Genomic DNA, 21,150 nt, shown 5'->3' with positions numbered 1-21,150 from the left:
TGGAAAAGCAGATGTGTGGTAAGCAAATGTTCGTGGGCCTTGCAGAGACAGTGGGACACAGAGTGGACTCTGACCTCTAGGTTTTCCCACCACATTGGGCCATGTTCTTTGTAGACATCTGTGGCGACGGCCCTATTCCAGGAACAGGCCCTTTATCTAAATTCTTTAGGCAGCTAAGGGGGGGGGGGTGGTAAAAAGAAACACTTTCTGAGTCTTTTTTCTTAAAAACAATCAGCCTAAATTAATCCTCATGCCAAAGGGACACATTTTGGGTTGGCACACTTTGCTTAGCTAGAGTGAGCACCTACGAAGTGGTCCCTCCAAGGCAAGCATTGCTGGTCCCATTAACAAATGGAAACTCTGAGCCCAGAGACGTTCATAACCAAGTGCTATAAAGACTTACATCTCCCCCCTCAACACATTTAAATTCTAACCTCCAATGGGGTGAGGGCCTTCGGATCACAGTCAGGCCATGAGGGAAGAGCTCTCACATATGGAATTAATGCCCCTATAAAAGGATCCCAGAGCGCTCTCCCTTCCCCCACGTGAGGACCGTTGGGGCCCAGGACAGGCCATCTCAACATGTGCCTTAATGGCATATTAATTATTTTGAATTAAAGTACTTAAAAAACGGCCAATGCAAAGGGACACTCTGATCCTCCTTTCTGTCTCCCTGAAAGCAGGACATAAATCTTTTCTGTGAAAGGAGCATCCCCTGCATCTAGAGGCAGGACACCCTTATCCCCAAAGATGGGGAACTGGGGGCTGAGAAGCACAAACTTCATTCTTTAACTGGCACCCCAAACCTAAGTTTCTTTGTCCTGTCGAGTCCTCACAAATGTATTGTTTCTTTGTCTAAAAAGTATAAAAGTTTCCTGCTTTGGCCACTTCTTAGGTCCCATTTCTATGGGGCCTCCATGCACATGAATTAGAATTAGTTTCTTTTTCACCTGTTAATCTGTCTTGTGCCAACTGTACTATCAGTCCAGCCACAAGACTCCAAGAGGGGTGGAGGGGAAGTTTCCCCCTCCCCAAGAGCACAGATAGGATCATAGCCCCGGCTATGACACTCACCAACCAAAAAAGTGGTTCTCAGACTGTGTCCAAAGGAAACCAAGAGGCCTCAGATCTGCTGTGAGAGCTACACAAGGACCTGATTATCTATTTTTACCCTTCACCTGCAACCCATTCTCAAATGTGTTCTATAGCAAATTTTAACACACTAGAGACGGCCAAAATATTAACCATTTCTGCCAGGATAACTCACTTTTGTATAGGCCTCCCCCCAGGATAAAACTTTGTTGCATTCTCTTGTTTAGTTATGAACACCCAAGACTGCAGAGCTTGGTTGGCAAACACACCAGGTGTGCATTTGCCCCAAATACAAAAAGATGCCTGCAGGAGGCCACTTGTTGCAGGACTGCTAATGGAGACGAGACTGGATCAACCCATGGGCCCATCAACAGGGGACGGGTTGACCACACAGTGGAGCTCTGCACAGCTACAAAAGCAGTCAGGACCTTGACCACGTATCCTATGAAGCCTCCTCAAGGATGGACGGTTACATGAAAAAAGGCAAGGAGGAGGAAACATGGATAGAAAGGAGGGTCCTCCAAAAACCGGAATAAACTAAGAAAACCGGAGGTCGGTAGCGCTGGGGGAAGGACCTGGCGTCCCCGTAGGTCTGTAACCTCTGCTCGGCTCCCGACCGGCCCCCTTCCCGCGGCGGCCCCTGCGCTCCAGCTCTTCCGCGGTCTTTAGGGTTTACGTGCGGCCGGCCTTCTGGGTATCGGAGGCTCTCCGAACCCGCCGGGCTTTCCCGGGACCGGGCCCAGGCGGCGCACCTCCCGGACCGGGGACGGCTGGGCACCCAGATTTTGCTCCCCGCCTACGAGTGGTGCTCGAGGAGGGATCTTCCCGGAGGAAGGGTTCCAAAGACGGTGGGGGTCCCAAAGGGAAAGTGCGGGGAGAGGGCGCCTGTCCCGCTGAGAACCCACGGAACCCGCCCGCGCGGGACAGGCGCGCCCCGGGCCCAGCCCCAGGGACAGCGTGGAGAAGCTGTCCGCCGCCTCCTCCTCCTTGACCGCCGTTTGCGCGCTCGGCTTCTCTGGGCACCGGGGGACGCCGGCGGGGGTCTTAGGGCCTCGGCAGTGGCGCGAGGAGCGCGGGAGAGTGGCCGGAGATCGCACGGAGCGCCGCCGGAGAGCGCAGGGAGCGCCAGGAGGGGGCGCCGGGAGGGGCTCAGGCGGGCGGCGCGCGGGCTCCTGGGCCGCGAGGGCGGTGCCTCGCGCGCGCCAAGCCCCGCCCACGCGCAGGCAGCGTCTCTTCCGATTGGGCAGCGCCTCCAGGCCGTCGGGGTGGGCCGAGAGTCGTCGCGTCCGGGTGACGTCTCCCGCGGGCGTCGGGAGGGGTCGTCGGCGTCCGCACCACTGTCGGCGGCCGCGGCGGCGGGTGGGAAATGGCGGAGTATTTGGCCTCCATCTTCGGCACCGAGAAAGACAAGTAAGTGAGAGCCGGCCGCCGGGGTCCCGGGCCAGGGGGGCGGGCGGTGTGCGGCGAGGCTCGGCGGCGGGGCCCGGGAGGCGGCGGGAGGCCCGGCGGGCCGGCGGGGGGAGGGGCGGGCGGCTCTTCCGGCCTCGGGAGTCGCGCGCCGCCGCCTCGTGCGCCCGGGCGGGCGGGCGATGGGCCGGGCGGGTGGCGGGCTTCCGCTCAGGCGGCGCGGCCTCTCCCGCCGGGGGCTCCTCGGCGGCCCACCTACAGGCGACCCTGGCCCCCGCGACCCCGGCACGCGGAAGCCGCCTCGAGTTGTGCTGAAGTTGTCAACATTAACGATTCCCCCAACTTTCATCTTTTAATGTCGAGTCGGGCAAGCGGTAGTACAAGCTTCGCCCGCGTTAAATCGTTAGATAACTTAGGGTCCTAACTGTTAGGGTTTTATCCGCTTCACGAGCCTCTTGTGTGAGTTAAGCGGTGATCGGGCTGATCATAAGGACATTTGATGTGAAAAAGTATTTTGGAGATTATGGGCTTAACTAACCGTAAAAGACATAATCTAATTTTAAAATACTTTAAGATGTAATTCCAATATAATAGTAAGATGGGTGTTTTTTTTTATTAGGTTGTATATCTTTCGTAACCAATTGTTAGATTAAAAGTAAAACATATAATTTTGATTTTGCCACGTATTAATTTCCAGTTTATTCACTGAAATTTAGACTAAAGGAAATGTTTCCAGACATTTTGGAGGATAATTCTTATTTGAAAACCCAAAGATTAAGCTTAATCTATTCTTTGAATAAATGGTTAACATCTTGGGATTCTTTAGGGCTGTACAGGGCTTACGTGAATATGTTTTTTAATGATAAACTCCTAAGGGTGCTATAGATAATGTTTCAATACCACTTGATCAAACACTTTAAATTGTTTCTGTTTTCCAGGATGCAGTCTATCTTGTAAAATGTCTTCTTTTACACATTCTAGAATTTCCTGTGTTGTTTGGAAGAGGGGGTTATATTTTTTCCTAGCAAAACTCACAAGACAAAAGCATCAGTCATACTCACTCCAGAAACATTAATTGAGTGTCAACTCAAGGCCAGTCTCTGGGGACTCAAAGATGGGTAAAACTTGGATCTTGTTCTCAAGGAACTCAAGGAGTGAGGGGGTACTTATTGTGTAAAGGATAACTAAAGTAAAACACATTAAAATGTATTAAGTGCTATGGAAGAGGTGTGTGCCCCGAAGGCTGTGGCTCCAGAGGCGGCAGCTTGGGGAACATGATCTTGAATGGATTGGCCAGCTCTGCTGGAAAAAGAGGCTCCTCGGAGTTTGCTGAAGAGCGTGCAGTGTTAATTTCACTCTTGAGCTTATGTTAGTGTGCGCCATGACTTATGTCCCATGCAGTGTTTTTCCATTGTTCTGGTAAAAAGCTGCATAAGGTGGTGTCTTCACTCTTTGCTCTATGAAACTCTTACTTCAGAGGTTCATTTCAATGTTTTTTATATTCCTTCTATAAATAACCACATTTCAGTCTGTTGGTGCTGTATTGTAAAAATCATGGCTATAATTCAGGAAACGAGTATTTAATCTAGGTTTCTCATTTCAGGGAGACTTGCGGGGTTTTAGTTTCCAGGAAACATCTCGACTCCTAAAAAATGAAGATGATGATTCCCGCTAACCTTTTAATTTTCTTTTTTTTTTTCAATTTAAGCTGGAAGTAAAATGTAGGTCTGTACCAATTAAAAATATCTAGCTAATTACACATGTGAGGTTATGGACAGTTTCTAAATCTAAGCATAGATTAGCCTTTCTGATATCTTCTCTGTGATAGTAAATCACGTGTTTTACGTCTTTTCATTTTATTTCAGTAGTTTAATGAGCACACTAGAAAAGTTTTGACTGATAGACTAAATTCAGTAATTAACTGGGCATCGTGAAAAGAGAGTCATCTCTGGAAGTACAGGACCAAGGGTTGTTTTAGTTATATGGAATAGTTGGGTATTAATTGTTGAGATGGGTTTTGTCTATTCTGAGATCTTCTTAAAATAAGCTCTTTATTTTCAAGTGACTTCCTGAAGATGTAATGTTATATACTCAAGTGAAATAATCTGAAGCAAGACCTATAAGTTTGCAAATACATGTAGTAATCATTTTCCTCTCCTGGTACATTTAGACGTTTCCACTTGTATTGCCATCCGATAATAAATCAATGGCTAGTTGACCTTAATGGTCCGTCAGATTTCACTGAGGCCCTTTGACCTTAGCTCTGGGTGGCCCTTGCTGAATACTTGAATCTACAGGGTAACTTTCCCACCTCTGCGAGTCTAAGTTTGAATGGGGCCCCCTAGTAAGAGTGCATAATTCATCATGGATGGGTTATGCTAAGCCACCTTGCATTGCTCTCACGCTGGCTGGAGTGCTGGTTTTGATTTTATCCGGATGGCCCAAGCATTGGAGCTTTTTAAGGGAGGGCTTTGTGATATGGGGACAGAAGGTGGCCTTGTGTAGTTCCTGCAGACGGGGGGGGGGGGGGGGGGGCGTTCCCCAATAGCTTGTTTTCAGTGTATTGAAACCAGGAGGACCTCTTTTTGGAAATTTCTTTTGGAAACCAGACCTCTTTTTGGAAATTTCCTATTGGTCTGGTGTCTTGGGTGAGGGAACCTGGACTTTGTGATTATTTAGATAATAATGACTACGTGTAATGAGCACACAGATGGTGCATCTGATTCTGGTGCTCGGAACAGTGCCATGTTGGCATTTTCCTCAGTTTACAGATGGCTCCTGAGACCTGGACAGGGGCTGGCTACTGGCCCAAGTCCAGGCAGCTAGTAGCCGACTCAGGATCTTGACCCCTCGCTACACCGTGTTGATGTCCTCAAGAGAGAATTTCATCGTGGAAGACTAAAGAACAGATAGGTTTTAAGTTAAATACAGTTTTAGATTAACTTAACATACAGTTTAAGAGGAAACGATAGAGAAGTACAGTTGACCTTTGAACCACGTGGAGGTTGGGGTGCTGACCCTCTGCACAGTCAATAATCCAGTCTGAGTTTAACTTCTAGTCAGCCCATGTCTGCTGTTCCGAATCCTACGATTCATCCAACCATGGGTCGTGCAGTACCATAGGATTTAATGACTAAAAAACCTGAATATAAGTGGACCTGCATAGTTCGAGCCCGTGTTGTTCAAGGGTCAACTGTAGTTGAAAGTGGAGGGGATTCCAATGCAGAGGAACCAGGTTAGAATTAGAGTGTTCTTCACTGAAAGAGTACCATGTTTTTAGAGGGGCAAATTGAAGCTGAGTAGTTCTAAAATATGGGAAGGTACCTATTACCAGTAAAAACAATGTGCCTATGTTTTTGTGAAGTAAAAGAAACGTAGTTTGATAGCATTTATCATGTTGATGACGTGTTTCCATCTATTTGTTGTCTTCCCAGCAAAATAATCAGTTCTTATTTTCCCTTACAGAGTCAACTGTTCATTTTATTTCAAAATTGGAGCATGTCGTCATGGAGACAGATGCTCTCGGTTGCACAATAAACCGACCTTTAGCCAGGTTTGTTTGTTTTTCCTTTTTTTTTTTCCGTTTTCATGTAAATGATCAAAACTTAATGTACTTTCCAGAGGCAGTTAATTTCCATGTGTTAATAAGCAGGAGGGTTTTTTCTATAGTTTTATTTTCCATTTGTGTTCATAAATGTGTTTGTTTAAATGAGAATGAGGCAGGTGAACCACCCCTGGCGGAAGGTCTGAGAGCACCACCCCTGGCAGAAGGTCTGAGAGCACCACCCCTGGCGGAAGGTCTGAGAGCACCATTCCGTTTTTATCATTAGAAAACCTTACGGGTTGTGACTGGTTTTCACTGCCTGACCACCCTCCCTGCCTCTAACAGGCGTGGGCCGGGAGGGGCAGCCGGGCCTGCGCTGCCCTCGCCTCTGCTCCAGGCGCTGGTAGCTGCAGAGCTGGCTTTCCGCTTGTTGCTCTCCAGGCAGTAGAGGTGGATGGAGCCCCCTTAGAGGAGACGCTGGTGTGACTGTCAGCAGAGCCGTCACACTGTGCACACAGGGGCTCTCCAATACCCCTGGGTGTGTCCCCTCTGAGACCCCAGCCAAGGACACAGCAAGTTGTATCATGTCATTAGAAACATGAACAATGAAAGTTAACATTAGAAGACAGGCATTTACTTTCAGTTATTCGTGGCCAGTCTGTTCAGTTAATTGAGAGATGCCTGTTACCTTGGGCTTGGCTATGTTGTGAGTTCAGATTGGTCAAAAATGGTGATTTTTGATAGTTTATTTTTGGCTAATTGAAGAAAAGGCAAGGGTTTACACCCTGCAACAGATCCAGTGAATTAAAGGGAGAAAGCACCTCTGGGAGGAAGAGAAAGCTTCTGTCCGTGTTTACCTGAATGTTTGGATTTGAAAAGAATCTATCCTTCAGTCTTTCCAGACTGAGGGCTCTTGAGCTCCTTCAAGCCGCCCGTGAAGCCTGAATGTGCAGCCTCAGAACCACTGTGTATAAGTGTTTAGGAAGGTCAGCCAGTTGTTGTAAGAAGGAGACAGTATTTTCTAATTTAATAGCTTTGAACATGTCTCTTTTGAAATTCAGAATATTGGAGGATTCGCTTTACGTTTTCTGTTTGTTGAAATTTTTTTTTAAGTGCTTCCGTTTATGAACGAAATCTCCCTCACTAGGCCAGTGGCCGTGATTCCGTTAGAGTTTGGTGGGGTCGGGTGTATGTGTTCACTTGAACATCTTGTTTTGATTCGTTTGGTTGGCTTTAGGTAATCCTGACCACCTGTGATTTTAATGGAACTGAATTACTCCCTTTAAGTGAAGTTTCTTTTATTATTAAACAGCCACTGCCAGATGACCTGAGTGAGAGCTAAAATGAATTTCCTGTTGGATCACTGGGCTCAGTATAGCTTTCCATCAGAGCTGCCACACACTGGTGATTCCAGTTAAAAACCAAGTGCGGTTGGCTTTGGGAACGTCGGAGTCCTGAAGTGGTTGACTTGGGGCGGTATCAGTGGCTTGCAGAGAGGCCAGGCCCTGGGGGTGGGTCTGTGTGGTGACAGCTGTGCTGTGTGGCTGGCGGGCATGCTCCCAGGTGGGTTTCCCAGAGCAGACCTGCGGCTGAGGGACCCGCACGACCATTCCCCTTGACCCCGCAGCTAGAAGCGGAGGCGGCCAGTTCTGTGAAACCACTTACAAAACTGCTCTGGATACACGTTGAGACTGAATATTTATTTTCTTAAATCATGTGGTTTATTGGTTCAGCTTGTAAATCTAGCATAATTCAGTGTGGGTTTCTTTTTAAGCTTCTTACAGTGATGTGGACATTAAGATTCATGTAATGCTAGCCTACTAACTTAAACATGGTTTGTTTTTTCAGACAACTTGAGTTTGAGAAGAACGGTACAATGTAAGGTTTCACGTCTGCCTCATCCAGCTTAAAGCACAAGGGCTAAAAGGATTTTTTCCCTTAAAAGAAGGATTGGAAAAGAGCAAATGTTTTAAGCTATTGTATTATGTAAACAGAGATCCCACCAAGAAAATGTAAATACGCTAGGTGTCCATGAGAGTTAGGAAGCCCATTGGGTGCGCCTGTTTCCTACGAGATCAAGAGAGCTTGATGGACTGCATATACTTGGCTTATGCATTTGGTTTAAAAAAATTTTTTTCATATGGGGAATATGATTATAATGTGACTTTTTCGACATCACAGTGTCTGCTAGCTTGAAGTATGAGGAAATGTTAGCGTTCTATTATTTACCGTGTCTTAAAACACTTCAGTGACATGGGACTACTCAAAGTAACAATTACAATTTCTTCTTGGTTGCTGGCTGACTTGACCTAAGTCACTTGACCTAAGTCACCGCTCAAACTCTGTTTTCATAATATGATGGTTTGGGTGTACTCTTCAGAAGACAAGTGTCTGACTTGCAGGAAACAAACAGCAGGCGTTGAGCCATTTGCAAACAAGTTGTCTCTTTGCAATTGTCTAATATATGCACAGCAGCCAGTAGAATTCCCCTTTTTATTTTTTTTTCCCCGCAGACCATCTTGATTCAAAACATCTATCGTAATCCCCAAAACAGTGCACAGACGGCTGACGGCTCACACTGTAAGTCCCACAGTTGGAGAAATTTTTTTAAAACAATGGTGTTAAAGAGCCCACTCTTAATTGAGACAAATAATGTTGGCTTCTGAGCTGCTGACATAGAGCTGTTGCAAACAGGACACGGTGCCGGAGGTCCTTGGCGCACACAGCAAGAACTTGATACTTGGCTGCGTTCAGCAGGCTGGCCGGGAGGTCACTGGCCGGACCTCTTCCCACCGTGGACGTTTGTTAACGAGAGGGGTCCGGCCCTGTGACACCCAGACGTCACCAGCCAGTCATTGGTCTTCACAGTGACTGAACCCCTGGCAATTATTAAGTTCTTTCTGTGAAATCAAAAACCTTAGGAATATTTAGGATTTCATAAGGTAAGTTGCCCAATAAGTGTGGGTTTTATTTCACCATTATACTTTTTCCTCTAGGAAGTAGAGATTTCATGATACGTAATTATTGTATTTCTCTAATCAGTTTATACACGCACCCTTTCTCATTGTTCATTAAAAGTTTCCTGTAACAGGAATGTTTTGGTAGTAGCCTGCCGAGTTGTGTGCATTCTTAACTGGATTGGAGCTTCGAAAGGGAGAATGTTTACAGTCTGTGACAGAAATACAATATGAACATGTCATGGGATCTCTGTTGCATCGCAGTGTCAGGGCGCTCCACGACAGCCACCAACTAAGAGAGAACACCTCTGCTTCGAAAGAAAATAACTTGCTCTTTTTTCAGCACTGGGTCTTGACTGAAGTGATCGCCACAGGAAACCGGTTAAGTGTTTACATTTAATTTTCCATGATATAAAGTTGTTGCGTTTTGTATTTCAGACCATTGCCCTCTTGAACATTTACCGTAACCCTCAAAACTCTTCCCAGTCTGCTGACGGTTTGCGCTGTAAGTTCATACAAGTTCCTTCCCTGGTTCCCTGGGCTTGCGTGTCAGAGCTCAGCGTCAACTCCATCTGGTCTGCCGCTGTAGTGTCAAGGACCACCTTTCACTAGAGGTGTCGAGAGCTTGTGTCCCACTGACCCCATGGAGAGCTCTGTTTGAGATTGGAACTCGTGCCCACTTACTTAGGAAGGAAAAAGTGACTGGAGAGGGTGCCCTTGACAAGAGCATGGCGCTGCTGCTCTCCCTTCCGGCCCCTTGGCCGTCATCGGGGGGGTGTGTGTGCACGCTCTTCCCGCTGACAGGGAAAGTTTCTCTGACTTAAAAAAAATTGTTCTGAAATTGTTTTTCAGATTTTATTTCTTATTAGACTTTTTTCCCCTTAAACTCCATTTTGGAGATCATGCTTTTAACTGTGAGAGCACTGTTCTGAGAATGTTTCCCAAGTAGGGTCCTCCAAGTTGCACTGACCCCGAGTGCAACACCAGTCCTGTGTGGACTCCTGTCTTCATCAGATACTTTATGTAGGTATTTCCGACTTCAGGAGTTAGTTTATTACATTGGGGAAATAAAGGATCCTTGGTAGGGAATAGCTCTAGACCGGGCATTCAGTAGACATCACTGGTTTCTTCAGGTCATGGGAGATGCTGAATTTGAGTTATGGATGTGGTATTTACTGCGGGGTATCTTTTGGGGAACAGGAGAAATACTGCTATCTCTGGAAAGTTAAACTACAGTTTAAGTTTTACAGCTGTTGAACCGTAGAGTGAATTTAGTCATCTGAGGATAAGCTGAAACGAACATCCTGGACTCGTGTTAAAATCAAGGGGTCCAGACCAAAGGGTAGATGCTTCTCATTCACCAGTTTGTTTTGAAGCTGTAAAAACTAGATCACAGAATAATACCACGAGGTACCTTTGGACAGCCACAAACCTGGACCAAACACACCCTTGGCCCGGAGCCCCTCAGCTTATAGGGTGACCTACAGTGGGTGAAATGGTCCCAGCAGCCGCCACCTCCTCACGCTGGCCCCAGACTGGGCGGCCTTCCAGTTCCGTGTGTGTGCGTGCACGGTGCCTGTGTCTGCAGGGGAGGGACTGGTACATTTTTCCTGCCGAGACACTAAATGTTTTTCGACGCTAATGCTGACCTGATAGAGAATTAATTTCTTTCCCTGAATCTGATGGTAGCAGGATTTACTTGGTAGCCCTTGATTTAAAATACCTGGTTTTCTGTTACTTAAAGAAATAAGATCAATGGGTGGAAGAAACTGTTTCTCTATGGACTGATTAAATAATTTTGTAACAGCCCTACCCTGGGGTAGAAATGAATGAGAAGTAGATGACTGAGTTATGACAGTTAATCACTCTTTGCCCTGCTTGTTTTTTCGGGGATGTGTATGCTTTATTGACAGAAGAATGTTGGAGTAGTTCTCTGTGTCTATATTTGCGATTCACAGGACTCTTGCTTTGCATATGCTACAAAATAAAAGTTTAGCTGTACTAAAGACTACAATTCTGGGGTCCAGATTGTACAAATTAAACACAATTCTGATTCTACAATTTAGCTAGGTTCATCAGTTTCCTAAAATTACTGGCTCTTTTTAACGTACCCTTTTATCTGTAGAAAAATAAGCTATCTCTGCTCTGATTAAGCTCAAAAATGAACCCCAGTTTAAGAGCGTTTCTGTAAGAAAACTGGGTACTTATTTAAAATATATTGAGTCGTGTAAATACTTTCTTAATTGAACAGTTTTTTAATCACTCATCTCTGCCTTTTAGGTCATTTTGATTGACTCAGAAATTTTAACCAGAGTATAGGAGATGAGATATGCCCACCATCAAGCATTTTAAAATATGAACTTTACATAAATTTTAAAATACGATATTCTGTTATATGGTAACAGAATAGGAATTCTAAGAATATAGCCAGTATTTTAACAGCCACCAAAATTTGATTCTCAGTATTGCTAAAACTTTTTGAGTGTGTAAATATTTTCTGTCTTCTCATTTTTTCTAATGTGGAGAAGGAAACTGTAAACATTAAAATCTGCCCTTGGAATGGGTTTCACTTGACTAGCTTTTCTGTTGTTTAGAACTTGATTTCTGGTCAGGGAAGAAGGTACGTTCACGATAGCTTTTAAATCGACACGAGCTGTCGAGTAGCCATTGTTGCCTAATGCATTCAGTAAGTTCTGTGTTCTGATGCAAGCTGGATTCCTAGAAATTCAAAAATAACTAAAATGCAGGGACACCCCCCCGCCCAACTCCAGTGGCAAGAAAGTGAACTTAAATCATTGTCAGGATCAAAAACTGAAGTTAGTTCTTATCCTTGAGGTAAAAAGTTTTCCAGCGAGCTCGGGACTCGCAGGCAGCGCAGTGTGGATAGAGCCCATGGCCACAGCCCAGCGCCCTTGGCGGGTGCCCAGAGGGGGCCGCCAGTCCAGGAGGTGGCCTGTGGAAGGTGACAATTAAAGACAGGCTGTCCCAGCCTCGAAGCCACTCCCCGGTCTGGCTGTTTGGAACGTCAGTTTACTGACACACCAGCTTTGTGTTTTCTCAGATTTAGGTTCAGAGAACGTTAGAGTTTGATGGTAAGATTTGGTAGGAGGATGATGAGGATAGAATGTAAATTTGCAAAATCTATCCACAGAACTGACTTGATTTCACTTAGTGCATGTGAATTATGAAGAATAAACTTGATGAAAATAGTTTGAAATAGAAAATAATGCTTTCTTCAGCGAAGCATTGTAACTTTCCCTTTATGTGAAAGAGGGCGTTCAAAATACTGTAATTGAATTTGGTAATTATCCTACTGAGTCTTTATTTTCGGTCATTTGGGTTTTAATCGCATCAGAAAGAACTTTAATGACATTTTGTGTGGCTGCTAATTGGTGAAAGAAACTAGTCAGGAACATCAGCTTTTAATCATTTACCCTGATTTCAGCTTTCATTTTAACCTAATAAAGGAAAGGAAAAAAATCAGTGTGATTACTTGGCCTGTATCTCAAATCTAAAAAGGAAGAAAATTTTCACTTAAAAGTTTCTTAATTTGAGAGTCAACCTTTTCCTCACACTTTCTGAAAATGTTGGCCCTTTGATGCTGATTAAAACTTGTTGTGATTTTAACATTTTAATAGCCAGAATTGAGATTGTCATAAGGGGCATTTAAAAATCTCACCACACTTTAAAATTTTAACAAGTGGCTGTGTAATGCAGTGTCTTCAGTCTCCAGTAGAGCGCAGCTCTCGTTCTCTCTCTAGATAATCTGATGTGTGTTACGTAGCAGTTTGAGTTTAAGCACAGAGCTGTCTCGGTCACGGTTCCCTGCTCTAACCAGCAAGATTTCTGTTGTTCACAGGTGCTGTGAGCGATGTCGAGATGCAGGAACACTATGATGAATTTTTTGAGGTGAGCTGTTGACTGAAACCCACTGACCTGTTGTTCACCCTCTGTATATGGAATTAGGACTTTTCTCCATTAATAAAAATGCCTAAACGTGAGTTATGTTCAGTTACTCTTTTATTTCTGTTGTGATCCTCAAACCACTGTCCTCCCTTCAGGAGGTTTTCACAGAAATGGAGGAGAAGTACGGGGAGGTGGAGGAGATGAACGTCTGCGACAACCTCGGAGACCACCTTGTTGGGAACGTGTATGTCAAGGTAGGAGTGAGACGGCAGGTGAGGCTGAGGAAGGGTTAGTGCCCTTAGCCGCTAGCCTCGAAGTTCCACGTGCTCGGCCCTGTCCATGAATTCGATGCGCTGACCGGCCCTCGTTGGCTGCGGCTTGGGTCCGGTGGCCGGCCTGCGGGTGCCGGGAAGGCGCAGGGAGGGCCCCGGTCGGCGGGTGTCTTCAGCTGTTGGTTAGCGGCTGTTGGACTGGGGAGAAGAAGCTGGTTTATATGTTTGGTTTCTTCTCCCCCCCACCCCTTTTTTTAAATAAAAAGCTTTCATTGCCTGCATAAATCATGACGTGTTCTTTTAACCAGTTGAATTTGAAAACCATGGCAACATATGTGGCATGAGCTTGGACCGTAGCAAAATTAACTCATTGTAAATAAAGGGTGGGCTGGTTCTTAAATTGCTGTCCGACATTATCCCACCCGAATTACTTTATCCCATCTGAATTACTTTACCTGTGAGCGGGTGACGCATAGTTGAGTCAGTAGTTGAAGACGTTTGTCATTGAGGTGTGGGCGGCAACGTTTTTGCCTTGTCTTTTCAGTTTCGCCGTGAAGAAGATGCGGAAAAGGCCGTGATTGACCTGAACAACCGCTGGTTTAATGGCCAGCCGATCCACGCCGAGCTCTCCCCCGTGACCGACTTCAGAGAAGCCTGCTGCCGCCAGTACGAGATGGGGTAGGTGTGTGCAGGCCCCAGGGGCGCCCTGGGCGGGTGGGGGGCACGCACCACATGACCCCGTCTGTTCTCCCGCAGGGAGTGCACACGGGGAGGCTTCTGCAACTTCATGCACCTGAAGCCCATCTCTCGGGAGCTGCGGCGGGAGTTGTACGGGCGCCGCCGTAAGAAGTGAGTACTCGAGTGAACCGTGACTGTTTCTTAACCAAAATACTGTTTTCAAGTAAAGCTTGGCCTTCGTGTCATTTCTCTTTAAAAGGCACTGCTTAGAATGTAGTGCGTATTTTAAAATATAACATGTACTCTTTGAAGGACATTTTCCACGCACACACGGCTTCCTCGTCAGGTCGAGATCAAACCTTAATAACTGAGGGAACCGTTAAGCTGGTGACCACTAAAATTAGGTTTGTTTACACGGTGTTCTCAGATATCTGGACTTCCGTTATGTGCTGCCTATTTCCATTGGGGTTTCTTGGTTTTTATTGGCTTGGGCAGGTTTCTTTGGCTGGGGGTGGGGGCACCACCCTATGGACCACCGACAGTTGGGCACCGTTACGTGTCTGGTCCTGTTGCTTAAGTGCAGGTGGTCGTGTCACCAAGCAGAGAAAAGGCCAAGGTGTCAGTGTGACGCGTCTCTTCTCCTACTCAGATCACTGAGTTCTGACCCCAGAGGGATTCTCATCCCTCTCCTGTCAAACAAACATTTGGAAATGCAGACCTTACTGGTGATTGTTTCATTGTCAACAAAAAGAAGCGTAGGAGAAAAAGAACCCTGGCCTCCCCTCACCCACAGCAGGCCCGACGGACACCGTCGCTGAGCTGCGTGCGTGTCAGGGCGGCGGCTTGGCTGGGACGGGACCTGAAACTGGGGTCAGATGTGGAGTGAGGGGTGTGTATGTCCCGTTCACTCTGGATTAGGGTTTCCCCCAGCTGTTTGAGTTGGCGCCACAGGAGGATATGATAGAGAAGATGGCGTAGCTCTTCAGTCTTCAGGTGCCCCTTTTTATCCCTGACACTTATCGTCTGAGACGAGGGCACATCTTACAGCTCCAGCTTGTGGCTTCATCGGCAGCATTTTTCTCCTTTGTTGGCCTCATCGGCGCGATGAGCTGCAGTGTTCAGACGTGTCAGTCCCCCCGTCCTGTATGTTGCGTGCTGCGGTGTGGGTGCCACGGTGTCCTTTTCTGTCCTTGCTTGCAGGCATAGGTCGCGGTCTCGCTCTCGGGAGCGTCGCTCTCGGTCTAGAGACCGTGGCCGCGGCGGCGGCGGTGGTGGCGGCGGGGGACGGGAACGCGACAGGAGGCGGTCGAGAGACCGAGAGAGGTCTGGGCGATTCTGAGCCGTGCTGTTCTTGCCGCGTGTCTGCTGGGAAGCGTCGTCCGTCGTTGGTTGACCGAGCCAGTTCATAATGGGAGTTTTTTTAAAAAAAACAACAAAAAAAACAAAGATGGGTTTCTGAATAAAATTTGTAGTGATACAGAATTCCTGTGTGACTGATTTCTTGTGCCAAGTCTTTGTTTCCAGTCTCTTCCTTTACAGACCTGTGCATACATCATCAGCCCTTGAGGTGAAGGTATTACATCAGGCACTTCGCGTATAAATGACACACCTACCGGTTAAGGGAAAACTCATGTGCGAAAAAGGCCTGTTTCCTGCGATCTGCACGTTAACAGGTAATCCAGTGTTTCTCTCCCGAAGCTGTCAGCAGACTGGAGTGGAAGCCCTGCAGACTGCGCTGGCGTCTGCAGGAAACTTGATCTCGACCAAGCGCAGTCCGTGGAGCCTGCAGTGTTGGGCTCTTATCCGTGAGCTTCTAGTTCTGCCCCAAGGGCTGCCTTGTGTCCTGAGGCACGGGTGGCATATAACACGGGGATGCGCTCAGGCACTCGCGTTTCTGTTTCACCGACTGATGGCTGCGTCGTAAACCACTAAGGGACAGGAGCACAAGCCCTGTGATCACATCTGCCTCGGCAGAACCCTCCTGTCTGGTGTCACCTTCCCAAACCATCTTCATCATGGCAACGCAGGGCAGTGTGACTCAGGGCAGCCGTGGAGTCGTGTCCCGGCTCCTGCCGTGGCTGCGCCTCGGCTGAGAGCACAGAGATCCTCTTAAGAGAATGTCTTACCCAAAGGCAAACCGAAACACGCTTCCAGGTGACCAGCACACGGCACTGCGTGGCATCCCCGTGTTTCCTCAAGACAGCCCCAAGCACAGTTGCCCGCAGGCGTCCGACCCTCTTAACCATTCCTGAGAGGTGTGCCTGCTGAGTGCAGGGAGACACATTACTTCCCTGACCAGTTTGTTTCATGGAAGTCAGCTTTTATCTGATAAATTATAAAAAGTGATTTAGTGATTATGTTAGTTTTGTTCAGGTTTGCAGTGTTGAAATTTTGGGGTTTTTTTGTTTTTTTGCAGTAGTAGGCAGATGATTTTGGATAAAGTGGCACTTTGAGTCGGTGGTCTAGGAAGTTATCTTTAAATCAGTTTTCATACTCGCAAAAGAGTCTGTACCAGTACTTCAGATTTTCTATCTAAGTTTCGTCAGAGTTGTAGAAATTACTGAGTCATTTCCACTGCATCTGAAGGAGGCAACGTGACAATTTTTAATTTGTATTTCCTAACTTTGATTAGAGTCACCTTTTCCTGTGAAAGTCTCTAGTTTCAAAAGTAAATGAAGATCCCTGGTGGTCCAGTGGTTAAGAATCCACCTTCCAACGCAGGGGACTCAGGTTCGAGCCCTGCTCGGGGAACTAAGATCTCACATGCCACGGGGCAACTAAGCCCGCGCGCCACAACTACTGAGCTCGCGTGCCTCAACGAGAGAGCCCGTGTGCCGCAACTACAGAACCCACACGCCGCAGTGAAAGATCCCGCGTGCGGCAACTAAGACCCGTTGCAGCCAAAAATAAGTAGACTTTTTTTTTTTAAGTGTCTTGAAAACTTTGTCACCAAAGTCAGAAAGAGGAGCTTACAAAGTAAAGGGAAAGGAACCCTGCTGCCCCGCCCTCCACACCCTAATGCAGGTCTGGAGTGAAAGGCCGTTGAGGGCAGTTTGGGCCTGAAGCTGCCCCGTGTTGCCACTGGTTTGGGCATGCTTGGACCTACCCACGTCAGCAAGGAGCAGCTCAGTAGATAAGCCCAAGTAAAGGTTGGTAGCAGCCAGGTCCAAGGGGATTTTTATTTTATAAAAATGGTGGGGAGCTTCCCTGGCGGTGCAGCGGTTCAGACTCCGCCTTCCAGTGCAGGGGACATGGGTTCGAGCCGTGGTCCGGGAAGATCCCACATGCTGCAGCGCAGCTAAGCCCTTGCACCACAACTACATCTAGAGCCTGCGCTCTAGAGCCCACGAGCCACAACTACTGAGCCCGCGTGCCTAGAGCCTGTGCTCCGCAACAAGAGAAGCCACCACAACGAGAAGCCCGCGCACCACAACAAAGAGTAGCCCCCACTCGCCACAACTAGAGAAAGCCTGCGCGCAGCAACAAAGACCCAACGCAGCCAAAAATAAGTAAATAAATAAATAAATTTATTTTTTTTTAAAAAGCCACTTGAAATAATTGATTTGTAATGAGGACGGGCCCAAATATTACTGGAAAAGTTTCTTGTCCTGAATATTACACGATGTATAGTAAGACTGAAACCAAATAGAGAACAGCTGCTGAAACAAACTCAAATACGGTATCAACACATTTAATTCAACAGTTGTGTTGAATTACTTCAATTAACTTTTACAGCCTTTGTTTTTTTGCTTGCTGTTTTGACACACGTATAGCAAGCTTACCCTATGCATGTGTATATATATAATAGTTGAAAATCATTTTAAATATTTCAAACATTGGTGTTTGAGGTCACCACCACTATCGATTGGAGAAAATTCACTTCCTTTGAACAAGATAGTATTGGAGAAAGGGTTGCTGGTGTGGTCACTGCAGTATCACTTTTTCCCTTCTCAGTTCAGGAGTCCTTATTTACCAAAAGGAGATGAAGCAGCAAATGATTTTTCTTTTTTAAAAGTCTATTCAGGGGCTTCCCTGGTGGCGCAGTGGTTGAGAGTCCACCTGCCGATGCAGGGGACACGGGTTCGTGCCCCGGTCCGGGAGGATCCCACATGCCACGGAGCGGCTGGGCCCGTGAGCCATGGCCTCTGAGCCTGCGCGTACGGAGCCTGTGCTCCGCAACGGGAGAGGCCACAACAGTGAGAGGCCCACGTACAGCAAAAAAAAAAAAAAAAAAAAAAAAAATTCTATTCAAAACACTGGTATTATAAATGTACTTCTAGAGCCTTTGTAATGGAAAGTCAGGCTGGGGTCTTGGCAGTCAGAGTGTCACACGGGACTCAGCGTGGCTGGCCCTAGCGAGGTTGGCTTTGTGTAGTCCAGTGGTTCCCAGTCTTGGGGGTTCTCAGACCATTTAGAATTTTCCAAAGAAACAACATAGGATTGTGGTCAATATAAGATTCTCAACTTCTAGTGTGCTAAGTGGGACTTTTTTAATTGCTCTCATCAAATTTCACCCATCATTTGCTGAAGGAGCATTTCAGTTTTTTAAACATATTCAAAAGTAGAGAAATTGTGGTGAAGCCCCAGGTACTTAAACCTTGTGTACGTAACATGTTTGCATCCCTGAAACGTAAGGACTTTTCCATGCTGCCACCTCAGGAAAGCACAGCCCGGAATAAGCTTGGCTCCATCAGCCATGGTGCCTTGCCTTTCCTTTCGTATCTCCTAGGGTTGGGGTGTAGCAGCACGTCCATCAGGGTGCTGTGACGTGTGTGTGTGTGTGTTTGCACACACGCTTGTGCACCAGCCAAAAGTGAGCAAGGTGGAATAAATGCCTTGTTGGCACTTGGCATTTTCGGCTGGCATTTCAGGGCAAGAATAGGCAAAGCTCTACACTTGAGAAAAGGATGCTCAACTGGAAGAGGCGCTTCAGAAGACCAGGTGCTCCGAGAACTCTTGGGTCCAGCCGAGCAACTTGGGAAGAGGGCTGAGGTCTGTCTAGGGGCGCGGGGATTAGGTTCTCAGAGGGCTTTGGAAGTGGCAACAGGAACTAGCCCTGGAGGCCTAATTCCTGTCCCTGTCAATCCAGACACAGGCAGCATGGAACAAAGCAGGAAGAGAAGGCACCTTGTTGGGTCAGGCTTTTTATTCCAGTTGATCTGCATAACCTTTTGAGAGATAGGAGGGGACAGCTCTAGAAATCAGGTAAATTGAGCAGGTTGTCCCAGTGCAAGTAACAGCAGATACGGTGAGCTAGTTCCATCAACAAAAATAAAGGATGTATTGGCTGTGTTGACCCAAAACACATAGACTGCCAGTTATTTCTCCAGCAAAGATGGGCTTTTTCAGGATAAGCAGAGAATCCAACTGGGGTCTGTAGCCGTGAGGAGCCCTGTGCAAGTCCCCGCAGTGCTCCAGCTCTAGTTCTCTGCCTGCCCCACCCCGTAGGGGTTTGCATCGCCTCAGCTTCTCCAGGCTTCACGTTCCAGAGCAAGGACACCTTCCCCCAGGACACCCAGCACCTGGCATCTAATTGACCCAAATTGTTACTGCGTATAGCTTCCAAATTCTTCATATGAAATGAGTACGGTACTGATAAAATCTCTAAGAAATGGGACACACACACACAAAACTCAGTTCTGAATATGGATGCAAAAGTCCTAAATACGGGCAAACAGAATCTAGCAGCATATTAAATATGCCACAGTTAAGTGGGATTTATTCTAGGAGTTAAGGATGAATGAAAACAAATATTTAATTTGTTCTATTTAAGTTTTCCTAGGAGAGTCCCAATCACATCTGTGTCGTGTCTCTTAGCCGGCTCCATAATTGTCATCTTTTTAATGAGCTGCGAGATGCCCACCGCACAGTACTTAGAGAACTGTTACGAGGTGAGCCCCCAGTAGGTCCTGCCCAGTCAAGGAGTAGCTGCACCGGCCGACGCCCAGACCAGCCTCCCAGCCACAAAGCACCTCCCTCCTCGAGAAAACGACCATCTCAACACGTGTGGCCATCGACCATCTCAACACGTGTGGCCATCGACCATCTCAACACGTGTGGCCATCGACCATCTCAACACGTGTGGCCATCGACCATCTCAACACGTGTGGCCATCGACCATCTCAACACGTGTGGCCATCGACCATCTCAACGTGTGGCCATCGTCTTGTTTCGATTTGGTTTTATTATCTTAAACACTGTACATAGATGGACCTAGAGATTATCATACAAAGTGAAGTAAGACAGAGAAAGACAAATATCACAGGATATCACTTATATGTGGGATCTAAGAAACCAATACAAATGAACTTATTTACAAAACAGACTCACAGACATAGAAAACAAACTGTGGTTACCAAAGAGGAAAAGGGTGGGGGGTGGATACATTGGGAGTTTGAGATTAACAGATACAAAATATATAAAATAGATAATCAGTCAGACTTCCTGGTGGCGCAGTGGGGAAGAATCCTCCTGCCAGTGCAGGGGACACGGGTTCGAGCCCTGGTCCAGGAAGATCCCACATGCCACAGAGCAGCGAAGTCTGTGCGCCACAACTGCTGAGCCTGCGCCCTAGAGCCCGCGAGCCACAGCTGCTGAGCCCTCGTGCCACAACTACTGAAGCCTGCGTACCTAGAGCCCACGCTCCGAAACAAGATAAGCCACTGCAATGAGAAGCCCACACACCACAATGAAGAGTAGCCCCCGCTCGCTGCAACTAGAGAAAGCCTGCATGCATCAATGAAGACCCAACGCAGCCAAAAATAAAATTAATTAATTTTTTAAAATCAAAAAAATAAAATAGATAACCAACAAAGACTTACTGTATAGCACAGGGAACTGTATTCGATATAATAACCTATGATGGAAAAGAATCTGAAAAAGAATAAACATTGCAAATCAACTATACTTCAATAAAAACAAAACTAAAAATCTAGGGGGGTGGAAGGATTTGGGAGATTGGGATGGACACATATACAATATTGATTCTATGTATAAAATAGATAACTAATGAGAACCTACTGTAGAGCACAGGGAACTCTACCCAATGCTCTGTGGTGACCTAAATGAGAAGGAAATCCAAAAAAGAGGGGATATATATATGCGTAGAGCTGATTCCATTTACTGTACATTAGAAACTAACACAATATTGTAAAGCAACTGTACTCCAATAATAATTAAAAAATCTACATAGGCTTCACCAAACATTACGGTTTTGCCTGTTTTTGAATTTTATATAAATGGAATCATTGCGTATCGCCTTGCCTTGCTTTGACTCAGCTTGTCTGCAACGTTC

General features: G+C 46.6%; 1 protein-coding gene across 3 annotated transcripts; it reads left to right on the top strand.

Annotated features, from left to right (window-relative positions):
- The first annotated feature begins 2,345 nt into the window (after positions 1-2,345).
- U2AF1 (U2 small nuclear RNA auxiliary factor 1) lies at positions 2,346-15,338 on the top strand. 3 transcript variants are annotated; one of them, XM_019922833.3, is made up of 8 exons: positions 2,346-2,502; positions 5,965-6,052; positions 8,557-8,623; positions 12,860-12,909; positions 13,062-13,160; positions 13,723-13,856; positions 13,935-14,027; positions 15,057-15,338. In XM_019922833.3, the coding sequence occupies exons 1-8, from the start codon at positions 2,459-2,461 to the stop codon at positions 15,193-15,195; spliced, it is 714 nt and encodes a 237-aa protein (XP_019778392.1). In that variant the 5' UTR covers positions 2,346-2,458; the 3' UTR covers positions 15,196-15,338. The 3 variants fall into 3 exon arrangements, with proteins under 3 accessions (XP_019778392.1, XP_019778391.1, XP_073660657.1); XM_019922832.3 differs by lacking the exon at positions 8,557-8,623 and adding an exon at positions 9,439-9,505 and having other exon boundaries at positions 2,347-2,502; XM_073804556.1 differs by lacking the exons at positions 2,346-2,502; positions 5,965-6,052 and adding an exon at positions 9,439-9,505.
- Positions 15,339-21,150: the final 5,812 nt, after the last annotated feature.

Source organism: Tursiops truncatus, chromosome 4, assembly GCF_011762595.2.
Source record: "Tursiops truncatus isolate mTurTru1 chromosome 4, mTurTru1.mat.Y, whole genome shotgun sequence".
Taxonomy (NCBI): domain Eukaryota; kingdom Metazoa; phylum Chordata; class Mammalia; order Artiodactyla; family Delphinidae; genus Tursiops; species Tursiops truncatus.
The sequence above is the reverse complement of the archived record's forward strand: the minus strand, read 5'-3'. Positions and strand labels throughout refer to the sequence as shown.

Bases quoted from the DNA above. Each gene is read 5' to 3' on its own strand.
- U2AF1 (XM_019922833.3), top strand. From the start codon at position 2,459: ATGGCGGAGTATTTGGCCTCCATCTTCGGCACCGAGAAAGACAA. The intron at 12,910-13,061 runs GTGAGCTGTTGA...TCCTCCCTTCAG, and splicing joins ACTATGATGAATTTTTTGAG to GAGGTTTTCACAGAAATGGA. The intron at 13,161-13,722 runs GTAGGAGTGAGA...TTGTCTTTTCAG, and splicing joins TTGGGAACGTGTATGTCAAG to TTTCGCCGTGAAGAAGATGC.